General features: G+C 33.3%; 1 protein-coding gene across 1 annotated transcript; it reads left to right on the forward strand.

Moving 5' to 3' along the window:
• The first annotated feature begins 537 nt into the window (after window positions 1–537).
• Window positions 538–20,867, forward strand: USP53 (ubiquitin specific peptidase 53). The gene is made up of 15 exons (XM_070948161.1): window positions 538–797; window positions 2,235–2,327; window positions 3,845–3,979; window positions 5,016–5,129; window positions 5,214–5,296; window positions 6,926–7,031; window positions 8,275–8,421; window positions 9,270–9,419; window positions 10,167–10,338; window positions 12,465–12,599; window positions 13,822–13,968; window positions 14,137–14,854; window positions 15,579–15,655; window positions 17,657–17,735; window positions 19,677–20,867. The coding sequence occupies exons 1-15, from the start codon at window positions 654–656 to the stop codon at window positions 20,656–20,658; spliced, it is 3,282 nt and encodes a 1,093-aa protein (XP_070804262.1). The 5' UTR covers window positions 538–653; the 3' UTR covers window positions 20,659–20,867.
• The last annotated feature ends 1,317 nt before the right edge of the window (window positions 20,868–22,184 follow it).

Here is a 22,184-nt window from a genome sequence, read left to right on the forward strand (position 1 = left end):
TCAAACAAAGTCTGTCCCAAGGGCTGTAACTGGAAGCATTGCTCATGTGCTTTGTTACTTTGGTGCAGGCCTCCTGATGCTGTTTCCGTCTTGGATATTTTTCTTCTGTGGGTGGAGGCAGAGACTGGTGAAGAAAGTGTATAATTATAATTCCCCCTCCTCTTTCTTTCAGATTTTGAAAGATGATATGAAGTATGCATAGAATTATTTCAACAACAGAAAAGAAGAAATGTGATATATTGCTAATATTGAAAAAGAAGAATCAGCATAAAATCCCTGCATACAATACGAGCTAAGAACTCCTGATTTTTTATAGTTGCTATTTTATTTTTAAAACTTTGACATAATGATACTACAGTAGAATGTAAAAGGAAGATGAATATTATCAATAAGTATTTTTACAGTTTTTCAGATTACATCAAATTTATTCACTGGAGTTTCTGATATTCTTATGCTCTATTTTGACCAGTTTTTTTTAAAAAACTATTTTCATAAACCAAATAGAGCATAACCACATTATTTAAGTGCAAGCTGAAGACTTGGAAGCATGATCACAGTGCCATAATTTTTTAAAGGCTGTTGTCTGAATTGCCTTGTTTAGCTCAGACTACTTACATCTTCCTTTATATAAATCTATATTTGTTTCCTAAATAATGGCATGGGCAAAATTCTTGAGAAAACCTGGAGGAAATCTTGGAAAAGTGTATCAGCCTGGAAGTGTGATGTCCCTGGCTCCCACCAAAGGCTTGTTAAATGAACCAGGACAAAACAGCTGCTTTCTTAACAGTGCCGTACAGGTAAGGAAGAGCTACACATCAATCCCAAAGAGCTCCATGAGTTGTGAAAGCACTGAAAACATGTTGTATTACAGATACGTTAGTCGACATTCCTGTTACTGCTGGTACTTGTTAAGGGTTTTCCACTTCATACTTTTGATTGTTTTGATATCCTTTGTTAAGTAAAAAGTCTTTCTAGTGGCAACAGAGAATAAATGATTACTCTGACTAGTTATAAACTCCAGTACAGTTAATTTTTATTTGGTTGCCTGTTTAAGACGAGATAATAATCAAGCGAAAAATTATAGACCAGACCAAAGATATCAAAACAGGATGGATGAAATACCAGAATGAAAGGACAAATTTTATAGGATGCTAAAAATATAATTTATTTTGAGGAAAATAATAGTACGATGGATTTCAAAGTTCTTGATCAGTGCAATGCTTAATTTTAATTATGTCCCACCTTTATTATTTTTATAAATAACTCAAGGCGGCACACACATGCAACTCTCCTTCCTCCTATTTTCTCCACAACAACCACCCTGTGAGGTTGAGAGAGAATGACTGGTTCCGGTTTTTCATGTCTAAGGCAGGACTACAATTCACAGCCTCCTAGCCTCTAGCCAGATGCTTTAACCCCTAGACCAAACTGGCTCTCATATATAGAGAAAGATTACATAAAATTCAAAATGTATCTTTCCTTCTGTACTGGGTTAAAATATGACAATTTGAAATTTGTTCATGGAAAGAATTACATGATATGATCGATGCTTATGAGATATGTTTAATAATTGGAATTATTTCTGAAATAATACACAATTAAAATTAAACCTATTTTCTTGTCTTGGAAATTGAAATGATTGCATATATAGTTATTTAATATGAATTATAATTTAGAGTTAATATACCCTCATGTACTCCATATTTGTTCCTAGCAGGAAGTGATGCCAAGTTTTTTTATTAAATGGAATCTAGTTTATTTTTGTCTTACCAAGTGATGTGTTCTTAGTTTAAAAGGCTGCTTAACTGCTGTTTCTTCTTCCAAACAGTACAAAATACTGTGTGGAATTATGAATTTATGAATACTATGATATGTCAAATTATATATACACACACATAATATATATATCCATATCCTATATCCTGTATGAATAACCATAACAATGCAAGAAAATTACTAGGTGAAATATTGCGTAAAATTATACATTGGTTTAAACAATAATAGACTGAATGAAAGAAAACAAGTTGGATAGGAAACAATTGATTGTCATTTAATATCTATTCAGAATTATTGCAGGTTCCATTAAAGTTAAGAGCATCCCCTCAAAAGCAATGTAAATGTAGTATTTCATGTTAACATGGTGCATCTGTACCAAAAAATAGCAATTAATTGTAGACATTGACCTTTAGAATAAAAATAAATCTTTGGCAAAAATGGATGTTTTTTCTTTGTAGGTTTTATGGCAACTTGATATATTCCGTCGAAGTTTAAGAGGTCTCACAGGACATGTTTGCCAAGGTGATGCCTGCATATTTTGTGCTTTGAAGGTAACTTCATAATTTTCTTATTTATCTTGTATGAATGAAAAATAATTTTGGTAACTATTCATGAAAATATCTAATTCATTGACACATCAAATAAGTTAAATTATAGGGGGGCTAATAGTTTTAATTGGTTTTGATCAATATTCATAAACTCTAAAGCAGAGGTCGACATTTTTTTTCTTTGAAAGGACTTGGCCTTCTATTATAATTTGTGGATTTCAATATAATAATGTTGGCATTGTGAAATTGATTAGAACCTCTTTATTTTTTTAGTGATACTCTTTATTTCCACAAAACTGGAGGACTCAACTTAAAAATAATCAATGGCAGATGTCTGGATTGATTCCTTGTATGGGTGTTTTGAAATTAGGTTGAGAGGCGCATGAATTGGTTTAAGGGATACTAATTGTGTGCTCTTCGTCTAAAACAGTTGTATCTTAGTAAAGGAAAAGAAACAAGTGTAATTGTTGGATACCAGTTCTTATTTAATTTACTACTAGGGATATTATATTGCCTCATTTTATTGCTGTGCTTTGTTTAGTTGCATGCTCAGAGTGAGTACACTGGTTGCTAAAGAGAAGGTAAAAAGATACAGCTTTCAAGCCATGATTAGCCATTGTGGGAATTGAGTTGCTATAATATACTGAGTGTTGATCTTTTAGCCTTTTATGATTTCCTCATAATTGTAGCAGAAGCAAACTGTTGCCATTCTGGCCCAACTTTTCTGATTTTCAATGAGCTCAAATGTCAAGAAAATTCTTGGTGGATTTTTTAATATATATTTCTAATGATGATAACTATAGTCCATTTCACATATAATTCTCTCTTATTTGAAAGGAATAATATAGCAACAGCACATAGTGCTTTACAGCAGTCTCTAAGCAGTTTACAGAATCAGCATATTGCCCCCAACAATCTGGGTCCTTATTTTACCAACCTCAGAAGGATGGAAGGCTAAGCCAACCTTGAGCCAGTCAGGATAAACTCCTGGCAACGGGCAGAGTTATCCTCCAATACTGCATTCTAACCACTGTGCCCCCATGGCTCATGATTGTGTATTCCATACAGATTGTTCCAAGATTCCAGATTCTTGGCTTATTAATGAGATGCAGAGGAAGCAGCAGGATTCCAATTCAAACATATTGTAAACAGCCAAGGATAACAATTTTGGGTTCTTTTTAGCCTAGTAATTTGTAGGAGGAACAAAGCAGAAGTGAATTATGGTGTATCATGAGTAAATGGTATTATGTATTGGATACCTGTGTTGTGTTCAAAATGGCCATTGTTACAGGACAGTTTTCTATATCAGATAGGGAACAAGTTGCCTTTTAGTTGCTGAAGGTCAAATTCCAAGAAGTCATAGCCAGCTAATAGTGAAAAATCTTTGTTCTAGTTCAGTAGCATCTGGAGAATCATAAGTTCTCAACACCACCAAATGCTAGACTCTTTGTATTCAAGTATGCTATACTGTTCCAAATCATTTAATAGATAAAATTATAAATACTGCTGTTGATTTCCAGACAATATTTTCCCAATTCCAACATAGTCGAGAAAAGGCTCTCCCTTCAAATAACATGAGGCATGCCTTGGCTGAAAGTTTTAAAGATGAACAGCGATTTCAGCTTGGTTTTATGGATGATGCAGCAGAATGTTTTGTAAGTATCATGATATTACAGTATTTAATATTTATTTTAGATATTGTTTTGATTTTTGGAATTACTGCAGAAGAGCCATATTTGATATTTCAAAAGATGAATCAGTTTAGGGCAATATGTTTTTGGACTCTGAAAAGGATTATAACAGCAATGATAATCTTTTTTTATAGACTGAAAATAAAGGTAATTTGTAATATTACATTGTTTCAGCTATTGTATATACCTAGTTAGATAGAATTGGGTCATTATTTCACTTGATACAAAGATTATAATTCTGAATACAGTGGGGAGGGATCACTAATTTTTTCCCCAATTGCTATTGTCCCTTTATCCTGGGCATAACGTGTTTCCCTGAAAATAAGACCCTGTCTTATATATTTTTTTTGCCACCAAAAAAGGCACCAGGTCATCCACTGACTCACCTCACTTGCGTGGGTCGCCCCCGGCCTCTTCCTTCCTTCCTCCAGTAAGGCCACCAAGGCTTTCCTGAAGGCCTCTGCAGCCAATAACAGATCTCCAGATCGATCCGGAGCTCTGTTATCGGCTACAGAGGCCTTCAGGAAAGTCTTGCTGGCTGCAGCAAAAAAAATGGGCCGAGGTGTGCGAGGCCTACTGCAACTATCCAGAGGTAAGTAGTAGGGCAGCTCCACCCCCCCATCCCCACCCTAGCTTAATTTTTACCTGTGCACCCTGGAGTGGAGGGGGTCTTAATTAGGGCTTATTTGGGGGGGAAGTAGGGCTTACATTCGTTGCACGTGTAAAAATCAAGCTAGGAGTTACTTTCTGAGTAGGTCGTATTTTCAGGGAAACATGGTAGGAACCTAGTTTATTTCAGAATGAAAAAAATTGTTCTTGTGAGATAAAAATGACTATATTGAAACATATACAAGCCATTTTGAAGCTTCAATTGGTGAAATGTATTACCCAAAAGAGCAGATTGGGGACAGATATTGTTTGCATATGATGCCTCTTATAGTTAACACCAACTTGATTGCATATCATTATCATGATTAATATAAAACATTTACTTGTTCAGGAAAATATCCTTGAGAGAATTCACTATCACATAGTTCCAAGCAATGGAACGGATATGTGCACTTCCAAATCCTGCATAACACATCAAAAGTTTGCTATGACATTATATGAACAGGTAAGATATTTATTCATATTTATTTTATTCCTTTAACATTTTAAAATCTCTAAAAATTACAATAAACCTTTCTTTTATTTACAGTGTGTATGTTGTGCTTGTGGGGCATCTTCAGACCCTTTGCCTTTTACAGAATTTGTACGTTATATTTCAACAACAGCATTATGGTAAGGAAATGTATTTTTGTTGTGCTTTGTCTTTTTTCCTCCTTGGTTCACACAAGTTAACAATTTTAGTGTGAATAGTGAGACACAGCTTAGCAAAATACTAGCTTTGATGAATGACCTAATTACCTCTTTATCATGTTAAAGCTGAACAACATTCACATCTGATAGTGTAATCAGTTCCTAGGAGAGGGATTTATTTATATTCTAAAAATTTCATTGCATTGTTATTAAATGAGAATGAAATATCTACTGTAAGTAGCCTTGGGTATATTCTATTGATAAAAACACTAATGAACACAATAACATGTACATGCTCAGCTTCTGGTGACTTGATGGACAAGTCTACATAATTTTCTTCACAGAAAATTGCAGAAATGGTTTGCTATTGTTTTCTTGGATGTTTTTCCAACTGTATGGCGTTATAGCATTAGGATTTTCTGGTAGTCCCTCATTGAAGTAGTAACTAAATCTGATTCTGCTTAGCTTTTTATTTAGCATTTATTAATCACACTTAAATAGCCACCCATCTTATAAAAAGAATTCTGGGTGGTGCACAAGAATCAGTTAAAAATCACAGATATAAAATGTTTTTAAGGTTCAGAAGTCATGACAGTTGGCAACTTCTGATCTGATCAAATATTTCTTAAGGTTATTAGATCAGCCCTTATTTTCCTTCTTGGGAAATAAAATAACAGCTTGAACTAATAGGAAGTTGCTTCCTCCCAGATGGTGGAAATGAGAATTTAACTAAAGTATTTCACAAGGCACAGCAGAGGAAATTTCTCCTTGGAATAAATTATCCTCTTCTCCTCCATGGAACGATTTCCCATCAGTCCAAGCTGTAATCCTGCTTCCAAGTAGAATGGACATTTATAGGTAAGCTAGATATATCCATTTAACAAGTATAATCTTGTTATTGTGATGGAATGGAATAACAAACATTTGTATAGACATTTGCCAAATTTTAAGCCCATAAATAATGCTTTCTACAAATGAAATGTCCAGGGAATGTTGAAATTATAGCAAATGTTTTACTTTGTCAATATAGCCCAATATTTTTAATTACATTGGAGAAGTTTATTGCAGTATATTTGCCTCATATGATCAGAAATGGTCAAACCATGTTTTTTTTCCAGAAGCATTTTTTAAGAAATTCCAGTCGTAAAAACAATAGCAAACTGTTGTGGTTTTGACCAGAGTTCAGTTCGTAAGCTGTTAAGGCGTCCTGTCTGGTTTTAAGGTCCAAGCATCTGATTTTTTACATCCTTGAAAATATTTGCATTCATATTTACATAATACATTTTATTTTCATGTACCTTTTTGTATTTGTAATATCCTGTAAGATTTACATAGTCCCAAATAGATCTAAATCTGTAAAAGAAATAATGTTTTTTTTTCCTAATCTTGCTCACCACTTTTAATGTAAACAGTAAAATGTCCACTTGGGAAATGCCAGTCATGATCTCATCTCAGTCTACCACACAGGGTTGTTATATGGAAGAATGGGATGAATTAATGCTATTGTGCTATCTTGTACCCCTTAGTACAAGAATATAAATTTTACAAATATAAGAACATTCTGTTAATTGCAATAATAAAATGGACTAAATCGAATTATTTCATTTACAGCAATGAAATTGATAGAATGGTGGAAAGGCATGAAAGACTCAAGCCAGAAATGTTTGCTCAACTGCTTCAGACTGCAAATACTACAGATGACTTCAGGAACTGTCCTGTAAGTTTACCAAAGAAATAGTGCTGTTCTATTTGGGGGGGTGGGGGTGGGGGGGTCCCTGATAATGATAAATCCAAATTTTTAACATTAAGTGAATAGTTTGTTTTTAAAACTTTTCTTGGCAGCTCAATGTAGCCTTCAAATACTTAAATCATAAATCAAATTAGTACATATTGTCATAAAAATTTAAACAAGATCCCAGAAAAAGTAACCTCTTAAACAATTATTTGGTTTTGACTCTCAGATAAAATAATAGTGATTTGAAAAAGGTTAATTGCTTTTAAAATACTGTAATATATCAAAACTTATTGTACAGAAAGTCTTTACATTATCAAGTATAAAAATTATCATTTTGGAGAATTTAAAATAACTGGTGATTTATTTTTAATAAAAATCATATAGCTTATTGATACACAGAACAATTAATTGCAATTAAATACTTCAGTTTTAGAAAACATAGTGGCATACCTTAATAGTTATTAAATTGGATTGTCTTAACAATTAGTTTTCAAAACAGTCGTTGTTGCAGGGCGGATAAAAATCAATGATTTTTTTTAAAAAAATAAAATCATTTTTTTTATTTAAATTGGATTTTTTTGATTTAAATCGGATTTTTTTGATTTTTATCGAATTTATTTTAATAAACTTTTGGGGTAAAATCTATCGTAAGATAGTTTTCTATTTAAGATACATAAATAATTTAGTTTATTCAGCATGAAATGGAGCTTAGTTATGTAGCATGAGGCTGTATATTCTGCAACACTGGGACTATCGGTGAATCAACAGTGGGTCAAAGGAGTAGCAGAGATGACAGTTGCTCTTTAAAAATTATGATTTAAATCGAGTTGATTTAAATCAAGCCTTTTTACTAGTGATTTAAATCATGATTTAAATTGTGATTTAAATCAACTCGATTTAAATCAAATCCACCCTGCTTTGTTGTGAGTAGTTTTTCCATTATGCCTCTTATAAGGGTTGCAGGAATGTCTGACACTATGCCACAGCAGTGACCAAAAAATTAAATTACACTAATTTGTTTTACTCTCTAAAGAAACTTACTTTAAAGAAAAGTGGTAGGAAACTCAGATGAATTGCTGCATATTGCTAACATATTTAAGTTTTATAACTGATCATTTAGATCAAAAATATAGTCTTCTAAGTGAATTTTATGTGGTTTATATAAAGCTCTTGACATTCAAAAGCATCTAGATCATCCTATTTGTCCCCTCTTCTTTTTTTGTAGAGCAATTGTGGCCAAAAAATTAAAATCCGCCGTGTTCTAATGAATTCTCCAGAAATAGTTACTATTGGATTAGTTTGGGATTCTGAACATTCTGACCTAACAGAAGATGTCATCCGAAATCTAGCAACACAACTTTATCTTCCAGGGGTATTGAACATATTAATATATTTAATTTTCTGTGCTCTTTCCATGTATTAAAAGAACTTTGAAATTACTGAGAATTACTGAGTTCTCTGTCTTGTATAATACTAAAGTCCTATACTCAGAAGAAACTCAGTCAAAGTTGGAATTTCTCCCTGAAAAGCATACATAGGATTCCATGCTAAAAGGATTTTTTTTAACTTTATAACTAGATCACACATGAAATGTCCATTCTACATCATTTACCACTATTTTTAATAGGGCTGGATTTTTTTTTTTTAAAAAATTAAGATATGTTTCACTTAGTCTTGGATATATAAAACAAATCAAAATACAACTTTTAAAGTATTTGGTTCAGCTAATATAATTTCTCAGGTGTCCTAGAAGAAAGTAATACAAATTTATAACTGAATAAGAAAGAGTGTGCATGTCTATTTATTATAGAATGTATACAGTTTCAGTTTTAAAACAGCAGAAACAGAAATTTAAAAGATAACTTAAAATTTAGTAAGATAGTTAACAACATAATCAAAAGGTTCTGAAAAGTCAAGGTACTTTTTTAATTTCTAGAAACTATGCATTGGTCATTCCTACTTACAGACTTGAAGTCTTAGGCCATTTATCTAAGTGATAATAGCTGACTCAAGTAGAACATAAGACTTTTAATGGGGGAATCAGTTGTATAATGATTAATTCTGAAAAAGGAATCCCTAAGATTACAGTATAAAGAATTCAAATGCTTTATCTTACAGTATATGGTTTGCTAAATAAACTGGATGAACTCTTTCAATCTGGCTATGTAAAATTGTGATTTATCCTCAGCTCTATTTCTTACTTATCTATCATTTTTACAGTTGTTTTATAGGGTTACTGATGAACATGCCAAAAACAGTGAGCTGCTTCTTGTGGGGATGATATGCTATGCAAGCAGACATTATTGTGCCTTCGCCTTTCATACTAAGAGTTGTAAATGGGTGTTATTTGATGATGCTAATGTTAAAGAGGTAAGTTAGTTATGGTATTGCATTTTAAATAGAGACATCCAAAGAGCTGCTAAAGATAGTTAAATATATTTTATATAATGCTCTGACTTCTTTAATTTTGATATTGAGACATGAAGTAATGTCTTGATATCAAAGTTAAGGCAGTCAGAATCTATTTTCTAATGCACATGTCCTAAGATGAAAGGTTTGGGGGTGGGGGGGGGTGAAGGTTCGTTCTCCAAGCTTGTGGGTTGGTTTCCGTACATTTCATTACCATGCTATGTAACATCTTCAGCTGAGTTTAGAGGATGTCAGTGTCACTATTCTTCTGTTTATAAGGGCTTCAGGTGTGGGTGTGTCAAGTGAGTGTCTTGTGATGGGTCAGCTATGAGTCATCAGTGGATTTTGTGATGAGATTATATCAGGTCAGAGTCATTGGGCGATTGTTGAGGGTGGTGCTGTGTCTGGTTAGCTGTGTGGTTGATTTGGATTCTGAAACCAACCCACAAGCTCGGAGAACAAACCTTCACCCTCATCATATACCTGAGCTACAGATATTTGCCACTATTGCAAATGAAAGGTTTAGTTTTGTTCTAATTCATGCAGGGATTTGTTGCTTCAGTAACATGCATTATACAAAAGGGCTGTAGAGTTATTTTTCACATGTCTAAACTATTTAAAGAAGTTTTGATTTGTTTGATATACCAGTTTATTTTTAATTGGATTGCCACTTTTTCTTAACTGATTAAATGATTTCTTCTCTTTTAGGTTGGAACAAAATGGAAGGATGTGGTATCCAAGTGCATCCGGTGTCACTTTCAGCCACTGCTACTATTTTATGCAAATCCAGATGGTACACCGGTATCAACAGAAGATGCACTTCAGCATATAATTCATTGGTCACATTATAAAGCCTCTGCAGGAAATGGAGAAGAATTTGGTAATAGAAATTTGAATATTTACAACTTCATATTTATTTAGTAAGATAGGCAGATGCTTAATATGGTATGGATAAACTGAAAGTTGGCCTGCCAACATTATATTTGTAATCCACCTTTTTTCCCACTCATTATATATGAAAATCTTCTCTAGTTTTATCCTCAGACTGACTGGCAAGTTGGGGTAGAGATAGTAATTCTTCCAAAATTTTCCAGTGGACTACATTACTATTTTATTTTTATTTTTATTTTATTTAGCAAGTTTATATACTGAACCATCTTACAAACATGACTTTTGCTAGCATATAATAAACATTATAAAAGAAATATATACAGCTATTTTAAAACAATTAACCATAAATACAACTAAAAATGGATAAACATCCTAAATACAATATACTGTATTTTCCAAAGTGGGTGGAAATGTCTGTGCGTCGGAAATGATGCTGAAGCCCCCGCCTACCTGCCGGCCCCCACCCTTCAGCCATTTTTTGCCTCTGCACGCTCTGTTTTAGACCTGTTCCAGGCTGGGGGATTCCCACAGCATATTGCGACCAACTCCGTGCATTGCGTTTTCAGCCTCCATGCGTCGCGTTTTTGGCCTCTGCACGTTGCAGTTTCGGCCGGTTCCAGGAAGCGGTGGCAATCCCCACCACCTGGAATGGTCCAAAAACACGACGTGCAGAGGCCAAAAATGGGGCATGCAGAGACCAAAAACGCGACGTGCGGAGGCGGCAATGGGCTGTGATGATCCCTGCAGCCTAGAACAGCTGATTGGTGGTATTCTGGGAGGCCGATCCAACCGCCAATCAGCTACTCATGCTGAATCAGGCTGCGATAACGTGCTGAAGCTGACCAGGCTGTTTGCTGCAAGGACACTAGCCAGATGAATCCGATGGATGCTGATAGGCAGAGGAAGATTTTTTTTCCCCTTGTTTTTCTCCCCAAAAACTAATGTGCATCTTATACTCCGGAGCATCTTATACTACAAAAAATATGGTAATCACTTTAGAGTTTTTCTGTTCCCATGGGATCCCCATGGAATGCTAAAAAAATTTTTTAAAAAAATTCTGAAAAGCTAATAAGGTTAGGTTATTGATTGAATGAACTTTGGTATCCTTTTTTTCCCCCTTTTCTATTTTTATTATAATATATGACAATATACACAATACAAACAATCAACAAGTGCTCCCCCTCCCCTCGGGATCATTCCTGCTTCCAAAAACTTAACGCTTCTTCTGGTGGTGGTGTCCCCCTTCCCCCCAAAAACACATATATTAGGAACTGTTTCCAGATTCCATTGAATTCATTTACTTTCGTTATGCCCCTCCTTACTTTAATATTACAAGTCAGTTTATCATTTATGGCAATATCCCATACTTCCTTATACCATTCTTCCAAACAATAATCACCTCGTGTCTTCCAGTTCCTAGAAATCATTAACCTTGCTGCGGTCAACAAATTTGTTATCAACTCTTTAGTCTCTTTTTTACACTTTATATCTTCCAATAGTGAGAGTATTGCTACCTTTGGTGCCTCTTCTATCTTTATTCCTACAATTTCTTCAATCTCCTGAACTTTGGTATCCTTAACATTAATGTATTAATGCACAATTTCTTGCTGTCAGTGCTAGGAATAGGAAAGTTGTGGGATCTTTAGTTCTTAGGAAATTAATAAATTGAGTCTGAGGCATATTTAATTTTTCATATTGGATGGAGTACATGCAAAATAGATTTTTTTAAAACTAAAAATCAGATACTAGAGTTCTATCAGAGAATACATGTAGCTTATTGTTGAACTGTGGAGTCCTTACTATTCTCTGAGCTTGGTTGTTCTCTTGCTTGGTTGTGTTTTTTTTCTTGTTGATCGATAACAATGTTTTTAAAATGTGGATTTTTTTAGTCTGAAATGGAATTTTACTTTGAATTTTTTAATAAGTAAAAGGTAAAGTTTGATCATTTCAAATATTTTCCTATTAAATTTAAACTATGTAGTGTGCCTAGTATAGCTTATATTCAGGCATTTATTTCTAATTTTTAGGCTGTTCATTGAAAAACCAATTTCAGAGATAAAATGAGTAATCTTTTTCTTCTTAAAAATAATGTTTTTTAACATTTCTTTTTTCTAGGATTTGAGAAATATACTTTTCTTAAATCAGATTGTGTAAATGGATTTGAAGAAACTTCTAAGAGTAAAAAAGTTCAGTTAGAAAACTCTGCCTTTACTAGGAACTATACTCAGCCTACTAATGTCAGAGGGTCAAGTATGTATCATACACATTTTTTTAAATTACTGGGATGACTTATCCTTAAGTTAATTGTAATCATACATAATTTTTGTTTGGCTTTTTAAAATATTACCTTCTAGTAATTGAACATTATATAAGCTAATTATATAATTGTCTAGCAAACTACCTTCATGTACCTACATGTTACATTGGTGCTCAAATTTTGTGAATCAGATCCTTTTGAAATTTCAATATTTCTACATAAATGTGACCTAAAACATAATATGTTCTCCATATAAATACTCAAACTAAATAAAGAGAATCAAATGAATCAAAAACTATTATTTGAAATTACAGGCAGTCCTCATTTAGTGACCATTCAATGTTATAATGGCATTGAAAAAAATCTTAGATCCGGTCCTCACACATGACCATTGCCACATGCCATAGTCATGTGATCAAAATTTGGACATTTGGCAACCAGCATGTATCTGCAGTTATTGCAGCATCTTGAGGTCACGTGATCACCATTTGTGACCCTCCCATCTGACAAGCAAAGTCATTGGGGGAAGCCGGATTTGCTTAATGATTGAGTGATTCATTTAAGAACCGTGGTGATTAATAACCAGGACAAAAAAGATAAAAAAACCTGGGCATGACTCACTTAACAGCCACCTTGCATAGCAGTGGAAATTCTAGTCCTATTTGGTCATAAATTGAGGACTATCTGTAATTTCAAATAGTGTGATTATTCCAAATCTGATTGAGTATGGAGGGTAGTATATTTAAAAACCCTAAGGTGTTTTTAGAATTACTGAGTTCTTAATCATATAATCTAGAATATAGTTTCTACATGCTCCTGGAAGTAGTCTTGTTGTTGCTTTCGTCATTCCTGGTCTGATTAAGCTTTGGAAAAGGGAAGGTATGAGAATGAACCTATATATGCTGCTTCTTAAGACTGATCATTTTCAGTACCTTCAGAAAAAAAAGAAACTTCAGAGATCCAACATTTTTCCAATACCTCTGAAGAAAAATTAGTGAATTCCCCCAAAATACAGGATATTAACCCCCTGCTTTTTTTAAAATAACATGATTGTAATCTGCTAAGCATTATATGTTGCAGGAGGTAAACTTCTTTATATTTGCTGTTATTTTCTTGTGTTGGTCTGGATTTAGTTTAGAGAAATTTGAATTAGATGGTCTTCTTGTCTGTTCCATTATCGTAAACATATATAGCATAATTCATTTATTGCTGCAGGTAAATTGGGACATAATGATCATAGGGAAAAAACAAAAGATCTTTCCAGAGAATGTGCTCAAAAAGCAGCTGAGATGAAAAGTTACCCATCATCATTAAGAAAAAATCCTGATAGAGGATCAAGGAGAGAATCTGGGAAACAAAAAGGTAACAGAATTTTCCTCTGGCTAACTCCTCCCATATACATTAAACCTATCTAACTTTGCCTTGAAATTCTAAGGAACTGAAAGAAATTTTATATAAAGAAGAAAGTTTAAATAATAAATAAATAATAAATAAAAACTATAAATAATCTGTTTTGGTACTTTGTTTAAGATCTATCAGGAGAAATACACACTAATCTTAAACCAGGATCACCACCTTCTGGAACTGGATTTAGGCATCATTCCAATGAACGTCTATATGGTAGTCAAGGGAGAGGAACTTATCGACATGAAAAGGTGCACAATCAAATTAGACCCACTGTACAGACATTCAGCTCAAATAAAACAGAAGATGGAGAGAAAGGGAACCGTATGAAAACTGACAACACAGCTGGTTATGAAACAGATAGTAGCCAAGATTCCAAAGACAAGGGAAGCATCAGTAGCAGCAGAAGTCGAAGCAGAGGCTGGAAACCCATGCGAGAAACACTGAATGTTGATAGCATCTTTATTGATTCAGAGAAAAAAGAGCATAGCTCAAAATCAAAGCTAAATGCAAGCAATAAACCAAAACATGAAAAGGAGCAGAGTTCAGTCAACTGCCCCAAAGAAATTCAGAGTCAGAAGAGTCTGATGACTATCTATGAAGATGAAGCAAAACAAGGGGGAAGCCAGAATTCACTGGATTTGGAAAAGAAAGGAAATAGAGAAAAAACAACAGGATTTATAGAGAGAAAGGTTCATCCTGATAATTGGCAGGCACAAAGGACTGAATCTGGCTATGAAAGCAGTGATCATATCAGCAATGCATCTGCTAATTTGGATTCACCCGTTACTGGAGGAAACAGCCCAGTTGACCCCAACAGTCTGAAAGAAAACATTTTCTGCAGGTAATGATATTAAAAATATGTTTGTGATTATACAAAATGCATATGCATTATTATATAACAATACCATAGTACAAACATCCTACCAAATTTTAATTTTTAAAATGAAATAGACATTTTAAAATCATAATAGACTTCATGGTATTTAATTAAAAGCTTGGGAGAAAAGAAATACAAAACCAGTTGTCTAATGTAGAATTGCTTGAATTGATTTTCTATTTATATTTGATTATAAATTATCAAATAGAAAATATTTGCTAATTAATTAATCAAATAAAATCTTTACTATGGACATTATGTAGATTTCCTATATTTGAGGGGGGGAAACATTTAAACACATTTTATTAAGATCTAGATGTAAGATTACTTATATTCAGATGGCACTATTTGAGTTATTAGAAAAAGGACACTGAGTTTTGTAAAAGTACTAAGATTATAATCATGTAAAATATTGTTGCTTCCCCTTTTTCCATTTAACTTTTCTTTAGTTGGGTATGTTCTCTTAATAATTGCTTTGTATTGCCAGTTATAATAGAGGGTGAGAGAAAAGAGGAACAAGGTTTGACTTTTTTTATATAAAATATATTTCTTTGTTGAATTTCTAGATTCCTGTGTAGAAACATTTAGCTGTTTTTTTCTAAAAGTTTCAGTAAAATGTTCTAAGGTTGGTGAATTTTGTTACACTATTTGTACAGGCACTTGATAATTAGTGTATCCTTTTTCATAGTAACCAAAATCTATCAGTTAGATATTCTGGAAATGTCTTGCAGACTTTCTCTCAGCCGAACAAAAACTCTTTGGAAGGTAAGGTTAATATATGTGTTACATCAGCTTATTAAACTGTTAATTGATTTTTGACTATAAAAATGTACTGTTTAAATGTTAGAATTATTATAACTCTACAAATTATTTCTTGATACTGTTGGCAGGTTTTCTATGCAACTTGTTTTGTTACTTCCCAATTCTTGAAAAAAAATCTAGTACCCAATTTGTGGAAACTTATGTTCAAATAATAAAATATTTTTTTAAAAAATAATATAAATGAAATTTATTCTCAACTTCTAAAATATTAATGTTCCATTAATCGTGGCAATAAAAGTGCAGTCCTAACATCAGACATATTAATATGACAAGAACATAGAGTCAAAATTCCTTTTGAGCTGTGTCTGATTTTAACCATGCATGGATCTTCATGTCAGCAGAAGAGAAAAATAACACATCTATTTTTATATTAGTTGGAATTCTGAGGCAGGCAAGCAGCGAGCCACTCTCATTTGCCACAGTGCTACTTTATTGGGCGTATTTGGTTGCAAGCTTGCACTGCCACCTCCTGTTGAAGATATATAATAATTTAATAATAATAGTACTTTCATGGAGTTTCAAAATACTTTGTTACCTAATCAGTTACACTTTTATCTAATTTAAATTAGTATCAGTACCAGTAAAAAAATATATGTTGCTTTGAAAATGTATTTAGAAAATATTTTCAAAACAATATCTCATAGGATAATTTAATTATATTTGGCATTTTAAACATTTACTTATGTATGCCTAATTACTATTATCTAGTCAGGGAAAACAGATAGTAGAAATACCCTTTCAGATCACACATCTGTAAATGTAGCAGATTTTAAGATTAAGCTATCATGACTTTTTCTTTTAGCATTAATTTTACATGATGTTTGTCACAGTATGTTCATGTTGATGCTTATACAGGTAGTCCTCACTTAGCAACCACAATTGGGAACGTCAACTTGGTCATTAAGCAAAGTGATTGCTAAGTAAAGCCAAGCCTGTGCTGATGATCTTATTTCAGTTTTCCGTTGCTTTATAACAAAGGTCATAAATGTGAGACTTGATCATAAAGTGACTTTTTCATTATTGTTATAACTGCGACTAAACAAGGATTACCTATAGCTAGAGTTGGAAAAGACCATTATATTAAATTAAGCAGTATAATCCCTACTTAATTTAAGAAATCAAATTACAGTATTACAATAGAATAGACCATGGGGATGCTACAGTGGTCATCAGTGTGAAAAACAGTCACAAGTCACTTTTTTCAGTGCTATTGTAACTTTGGACGATCACTAAATGGACTGTTGTAAGTTGAGGACTACCTATAACTGACTTTTTTTTATTTTTAAATCTTAAAATACATATTGAAGTACACATTTGAAATTGAGAACTCCGGCTTTTCATTCTTTCTTCTACTATTCCAATTTCCTTACTTCCTTCAAATCTAACTGTGTTTATAGTAATAATCTAAGAACGTTGAACCCATAGCCTCGCAAACTCTTAAAACTTAAAACTCTTCAGCAATTCCAGCCAGCAGGGCTAAATAAGAAGGAATGCTAACATTGTAGTTTAGCAGGATTTTTTGTGGGGATTCTCCACTCCAGCTGTAATTCAACAGCAGAAAAACTTGCAACTAGTTTGAAAAGTTCCACAGAACATGGCACTGAAAATGTTCAGCGAGCTAAATATTATTGTTGGCCTATATCTGCGTCAAATGCATACATATTTTTCCTGTTGAAAACACTGGGTTTGAAGGAATTTATGTTAGATTGATTTCCTTAAGGTCTGAAAGGATCTTCTGAATATGTTGCATGTTGTTCACTATTAATTATGGCATTTCAAAGGATAATTTTGGAAAAACATATGTGAACAAATGTTGATACTTTTTCCTTGAATTTTAAAATTATGAGTGTTATGCTGGAAGGTTTTGTCTGTACCAGTCTAACTTAAATAAACCTTAACTATAAAGAAATATGTTGAAAGTAAATAATAAACACTGTTTTTCAGCACTGAAGAAAGGTGAAGTTAATATGCATATTAACTACAAGCCACCTAACTTATCAACTTCTCATCTGCAGATACAAAGGTAATTTTACGTAGTAATTTTTAACTATGCTTGTAATGTGTAACAGGGATAGGTAGCTCTATGTATGGCTCTGTAGCAGTAGTGGGTTTCAAATCCCAGTGCTACCAGTTTGCAAAGCGTTTTTGTTGACATCTGACCGCCGCTATCGGTTCGCCCAAACCGGGAGCAACCCACCACTGCTTTGTAGGTCTCCAGATATTCCTTGAAGTTCTGAAATTAGTCTCTATAATTCTAAACAGCATGTCCTATTCTCTTGTAACTGCCATATACTATGACTATTGGCAAATGTCTTTCTTTCAATTTAGATTGGTAGCAAGTTTTCACATTGGGAATGCCTAAGTTTCAATGACTTCTATAAATAGGTATAGGCAGTCCTCGACTTACGACCAGTCAAAGTTGCTATGCAACCCCCCCTCCAAAAGATACTTATGAGCTAGTTCCAAAATTCTGAAGGTTGCCCCCACCAGCACAATACCCTGTTTGGGTGCTTAACAACCAACCTTCATTTATGGCTGTTGGCAGCATCCTGTGGTCACTGCAAAACCTGGTGTTTACTTTGACTTTTTAGCAAAAATACCCCATAGTGAAAAATGGGTTCGCCTAATGACTGCAGTGTTTGCTTAATGACCACTAAAAAGTCATAAAATCTGGTTGGTCACATTACTTGAGTTAGGGCCCTTGCAACTTATGACATAATGACCAGGCTCCATTACTGTCATAGGTCAAGGACTACTCGTGTTATATGGAGTCTTCTAATTTTCCAATACCAGATAAAATCAGTATTACACATGTGAATATTTAAACAAAAGAAAAAGATGATGTACTATAACTTACCATTTTAGAGATGTTAAATACATTATCAAAAAGGAATGTGTTATCTACGTCATCTTTTCTTCAACCATGAAAAAATCAGTGTGAAAAAATAAGTTTTTAAGGTCATGTAGGATAAGTAATGCTCACATGCTACACTCTTCTGTTACTATCCATTCAGTATCACAGATAGAGAGCAGCCTATGTTCGTAATCTTGGGGGCAATATGCTGACTCTGTAAACTACTTAAGAGAGGGCTGTAAAAGCACTATGAAGTGGTATATAAGTGCTATTGCTATTGCTATTCTATTGCTTTCCTCCATAAATGCAAACGATTTATTTATTCAGAAAAAAGATGATTATACTAAACCACCATATTAGGATGGGATTTACATCTGTGTAAGAATAATTCCTTTGAAATAGATTTATATTAATCCAGCATTTTGTTTTTCATAATGGCCAAACTGTGTCCATGCTCACAAACAAACTGAAGACATATCCTCTAGTGCTTTTGTCCTTCTGCATTTATTTGGGGACATGCTACCCCATCTTATAGATGACATTTTAAGTAATAGTTTGAAAATCACTGGTTTATTGTATCAGTGGCAAATGGCATATAGATATATATTTGACAATATGCAATAAAATGGAGAAGCACTCCCATCTTTCTGTCTTTATGCCAATTATCATTGGAATATTTATATTTTTTTAAATGTTATATTTTCACGGAGCCTGAAGCACAGGTTTTGTCTGGCAACTAGACATTTATGCCTAGCTAATGGACACAGACAATCTGAACATTTCTTCCATAATTTCCCTGTACCAGTTTACTGTCCATCATAGTTTCTGGCTGATTCTTTTCTTTCCCAGGTATATTTGCTGTTTTTACTGATTTCAGTCATGAATATAAAGCCTGCTTATACCTATATACTTATTTACAAAATGTTGGATTCTGAAATATTACAATGTTTACATCTGACTAGATTCTTTAAAACTTACAGGCTTACCTCAACCCCACCATGAAATAACAAAGGTTATTTTATTCTTGTAATTACAAATAGAATTGGATTATATTTACTATTTTTCAATACTTATATTAATACTTACATCCTTAAATATTTTACTTTCTAGGACTGACGTACCAGATTGCAATAAGAAGTCTTTACCTACGTTAACACTGCAGACAGCTTTAAAAGATCACATTGAAAAAGAAATAAAAAACAGTACAATCAATGAGCAAAGCTCTTTACCACAGTCTGGTGAAAATGTACCTACTGAGACAAATATCTATAGTCCTGACAGTTCAGTTTTTTCTTATATTGGTGAGAATGGAATCATGTCTGAAAGAATTCAAAACAATTGTGAATCTTCATCTACCCATTTGCAAGTTCCCTGCCCAGTATCTCATACAAAGGCTGTTAATTCTACTCCTACTCTTGCATTTTTCTTACAACAGAACAAACCCAAGCCTTGCTGTACTGAATCTGCTCCATCTACTGGACATAAAACCAGCATGTACAGTAACAAGTATGATGATGCAACAGAAACAGTTTACCAAAATCTTCCACCACCTTTACCACCAAAGAAATATACTCTGTCCCATTTGCATGGCATAGAACAAGAATCTACTGTGGAGTTGAACTTTACAGATCATCCAAAAACCGAAAAGCGTGTTGCTATTGCTACTTCAAAAAGTATACCAGAAGCAAGTTCATTTGCAGATGAAGAACGGTTGAAAGCATTTCATTGCAATGAGTCCTCTAAGATGAGTTTTTCACCGAGTTTATTAGGAAAGGATTTATGCAGTGTATCCAGTAATCCTTTAAACAAACGGACTTGTTTTACTGAACCAAATTCTAGTTCCCTGGATGCAAATGCAAATGATGTTATATCGCTTACTACTTATTTTTCGGTTGATAACTGTATGACCGACACTTATAGAATTAAATACCACCAGAGACCAAAACTATATTTTGCAGATACTAGTGGGTCAAACAAAGAAAGATCTTTGTTACACACTGGAATGCAGTTGGACATGTCTCACCACCACACTTCTGAATCAAATCATCCCACAGCACAGCAGAAGCATAAATCTAATATTGGAAATGTGTAATGTAATAAGTATGATTTGGGAATGAATATAAATCCTTAGAACTCCAGCCCTATGTGATGTTTAAGTTTACATACTTTAGCTACATTTCATTTGGAAAGTACATATTAATGAACTGTTCCTTGCATGTGCACGCGTGATCAAGAAATATCAAAGATGGTTTTATGCTTGTGAAAATGCCAATTTTTCATAAGTTCAATCAAAGTGGCTATTCTTTTAAATGAGGAACTTATAAAATATTTAAATTGCTTTCATATGATAAATAGATGCATCTTTTTTTAAAAAAATAAAAGCATGAATACCATTTCTTTTAAAAATGACTTGATTTAGAACATTTCAAAATACCATAAATATATTTGAAAGTAGGTTTTGGAATCGATTCCATAGTTGGTTAAATTTTCATACTAACTATAGCACTTTTGTAGGTTATAAAAACCTAAATCATGTATCCATTTGCAACTCCCATATTATTAAGGCAATAGAGCATTTTTAAGCATCATTATTTAAATTTATTTTGAATGTTGAATTCTCATGAAAAAATCTTTCACAGAATTTGAAATGGAGAGTATGATATATAATCTCGGATAAGCCCTCACAGATAAATTGACCCTCACAAGTGTGTACAGTAATTTGTACTGCTTTAAAGAAATATGATTGAAATATAAGGATTATTCTTACGCACCAAAGGATACATGCAATAACAAGATAGTATGATCTTTATAAAGGCCTTGAGAGTTTTTGTCTCCTTATGAAAATTGTGTTCTTTATGTAAAGTTTGTCATAAAAGGAAATTTTTAGTGATATGAATTGTTTACATGCACTTCATTTTTTTCATGAAAAGGCACTTTCAAGCTTGCTATGTAAAAATTGAATATAATCTACATACACCGTACTACCTCAGTATGACAATATGGGATTATTTTTAGTATGTATGTACAGTATATAAATATTTATATATATACACAGACAAATATACACTGTGTGTATATATAAAATATATACTGTGTGTGTATGCACGCACATACTGTATATACTATACTAGGTGTATGTATGTGTACACGTATATATATATACACACACACACAAACACAAAGTATGTGTGTGTGTCTGTATCAGAAGTGTGCCAAACACTTCAGTTTTGAAATGCTCCCTTTCAAGTGAAAGATATATAGAGAGCTTTATTGGTTGATATAGATGGGCTGCATGTTGTAGCAATTTTCCAGGCTTTTGTGTCTGATGTCATTTTGTAGTTATGACTTCCTTGTGAACTGATTAGCTCCAGGACAAAACTTTCACAGTGTGAAATACTGCATTTTCTACACAGTTACAAGTGTATTAAATCGGCTTCCTAAGAAGCATGGTTCTTGTTAATGAACTGAGTAGCCAGAGAGTAACAAGGAAAGTATTTATGAAATACTTAAACATTCTGGTTGTGAGATATTTAGAACTTTTGCAAGAAAGTGAAAAAAGTGCATTAAATAGGTATTCACTTTCCCTTATATTCAGGTACTCTTAATTAGAAATTTAAT

Source organism: Pituophis catenifer, unplaced genomic scaffold, assembly GCF_029215685.1.
Source record: "Pituophis catenifer annectens isolate HBS135680 unplaced genomic scaffold, rPitCat1.0.hap2 SCAF_8, whole genome shotgun sequence".
Taxonomy (NCBI): domain Eukaryota; kingdom Metazoa; phylum Chordata; class Lepidosauria; order Squamata; family Colubridae; genus Pituophis; species Pituophis catenifer.

Coding starts and splice junctions, on each gene's coding strand:
- USP53 (XM_070948161.1), top strand. CDS start 654: ATGGCATGGGCAAAATTCTTGAGAAAACCTGGAGGAAATCTTGGAAAA. Junction 8,422..9,269: donor CACAACTTTATCTTCCAGGG/GTATTGAACATA, acceptor TCATTTTTACAG/TTGTTTTATAGGGTTACTGA. Junction 15,656..17,656: donor GAACAAAAACTCTTTGGAAG/GTAAGGTTAATA, acceptor ACTGTTTTTCAG/CACTGAAGAAAGGTGAAGTT.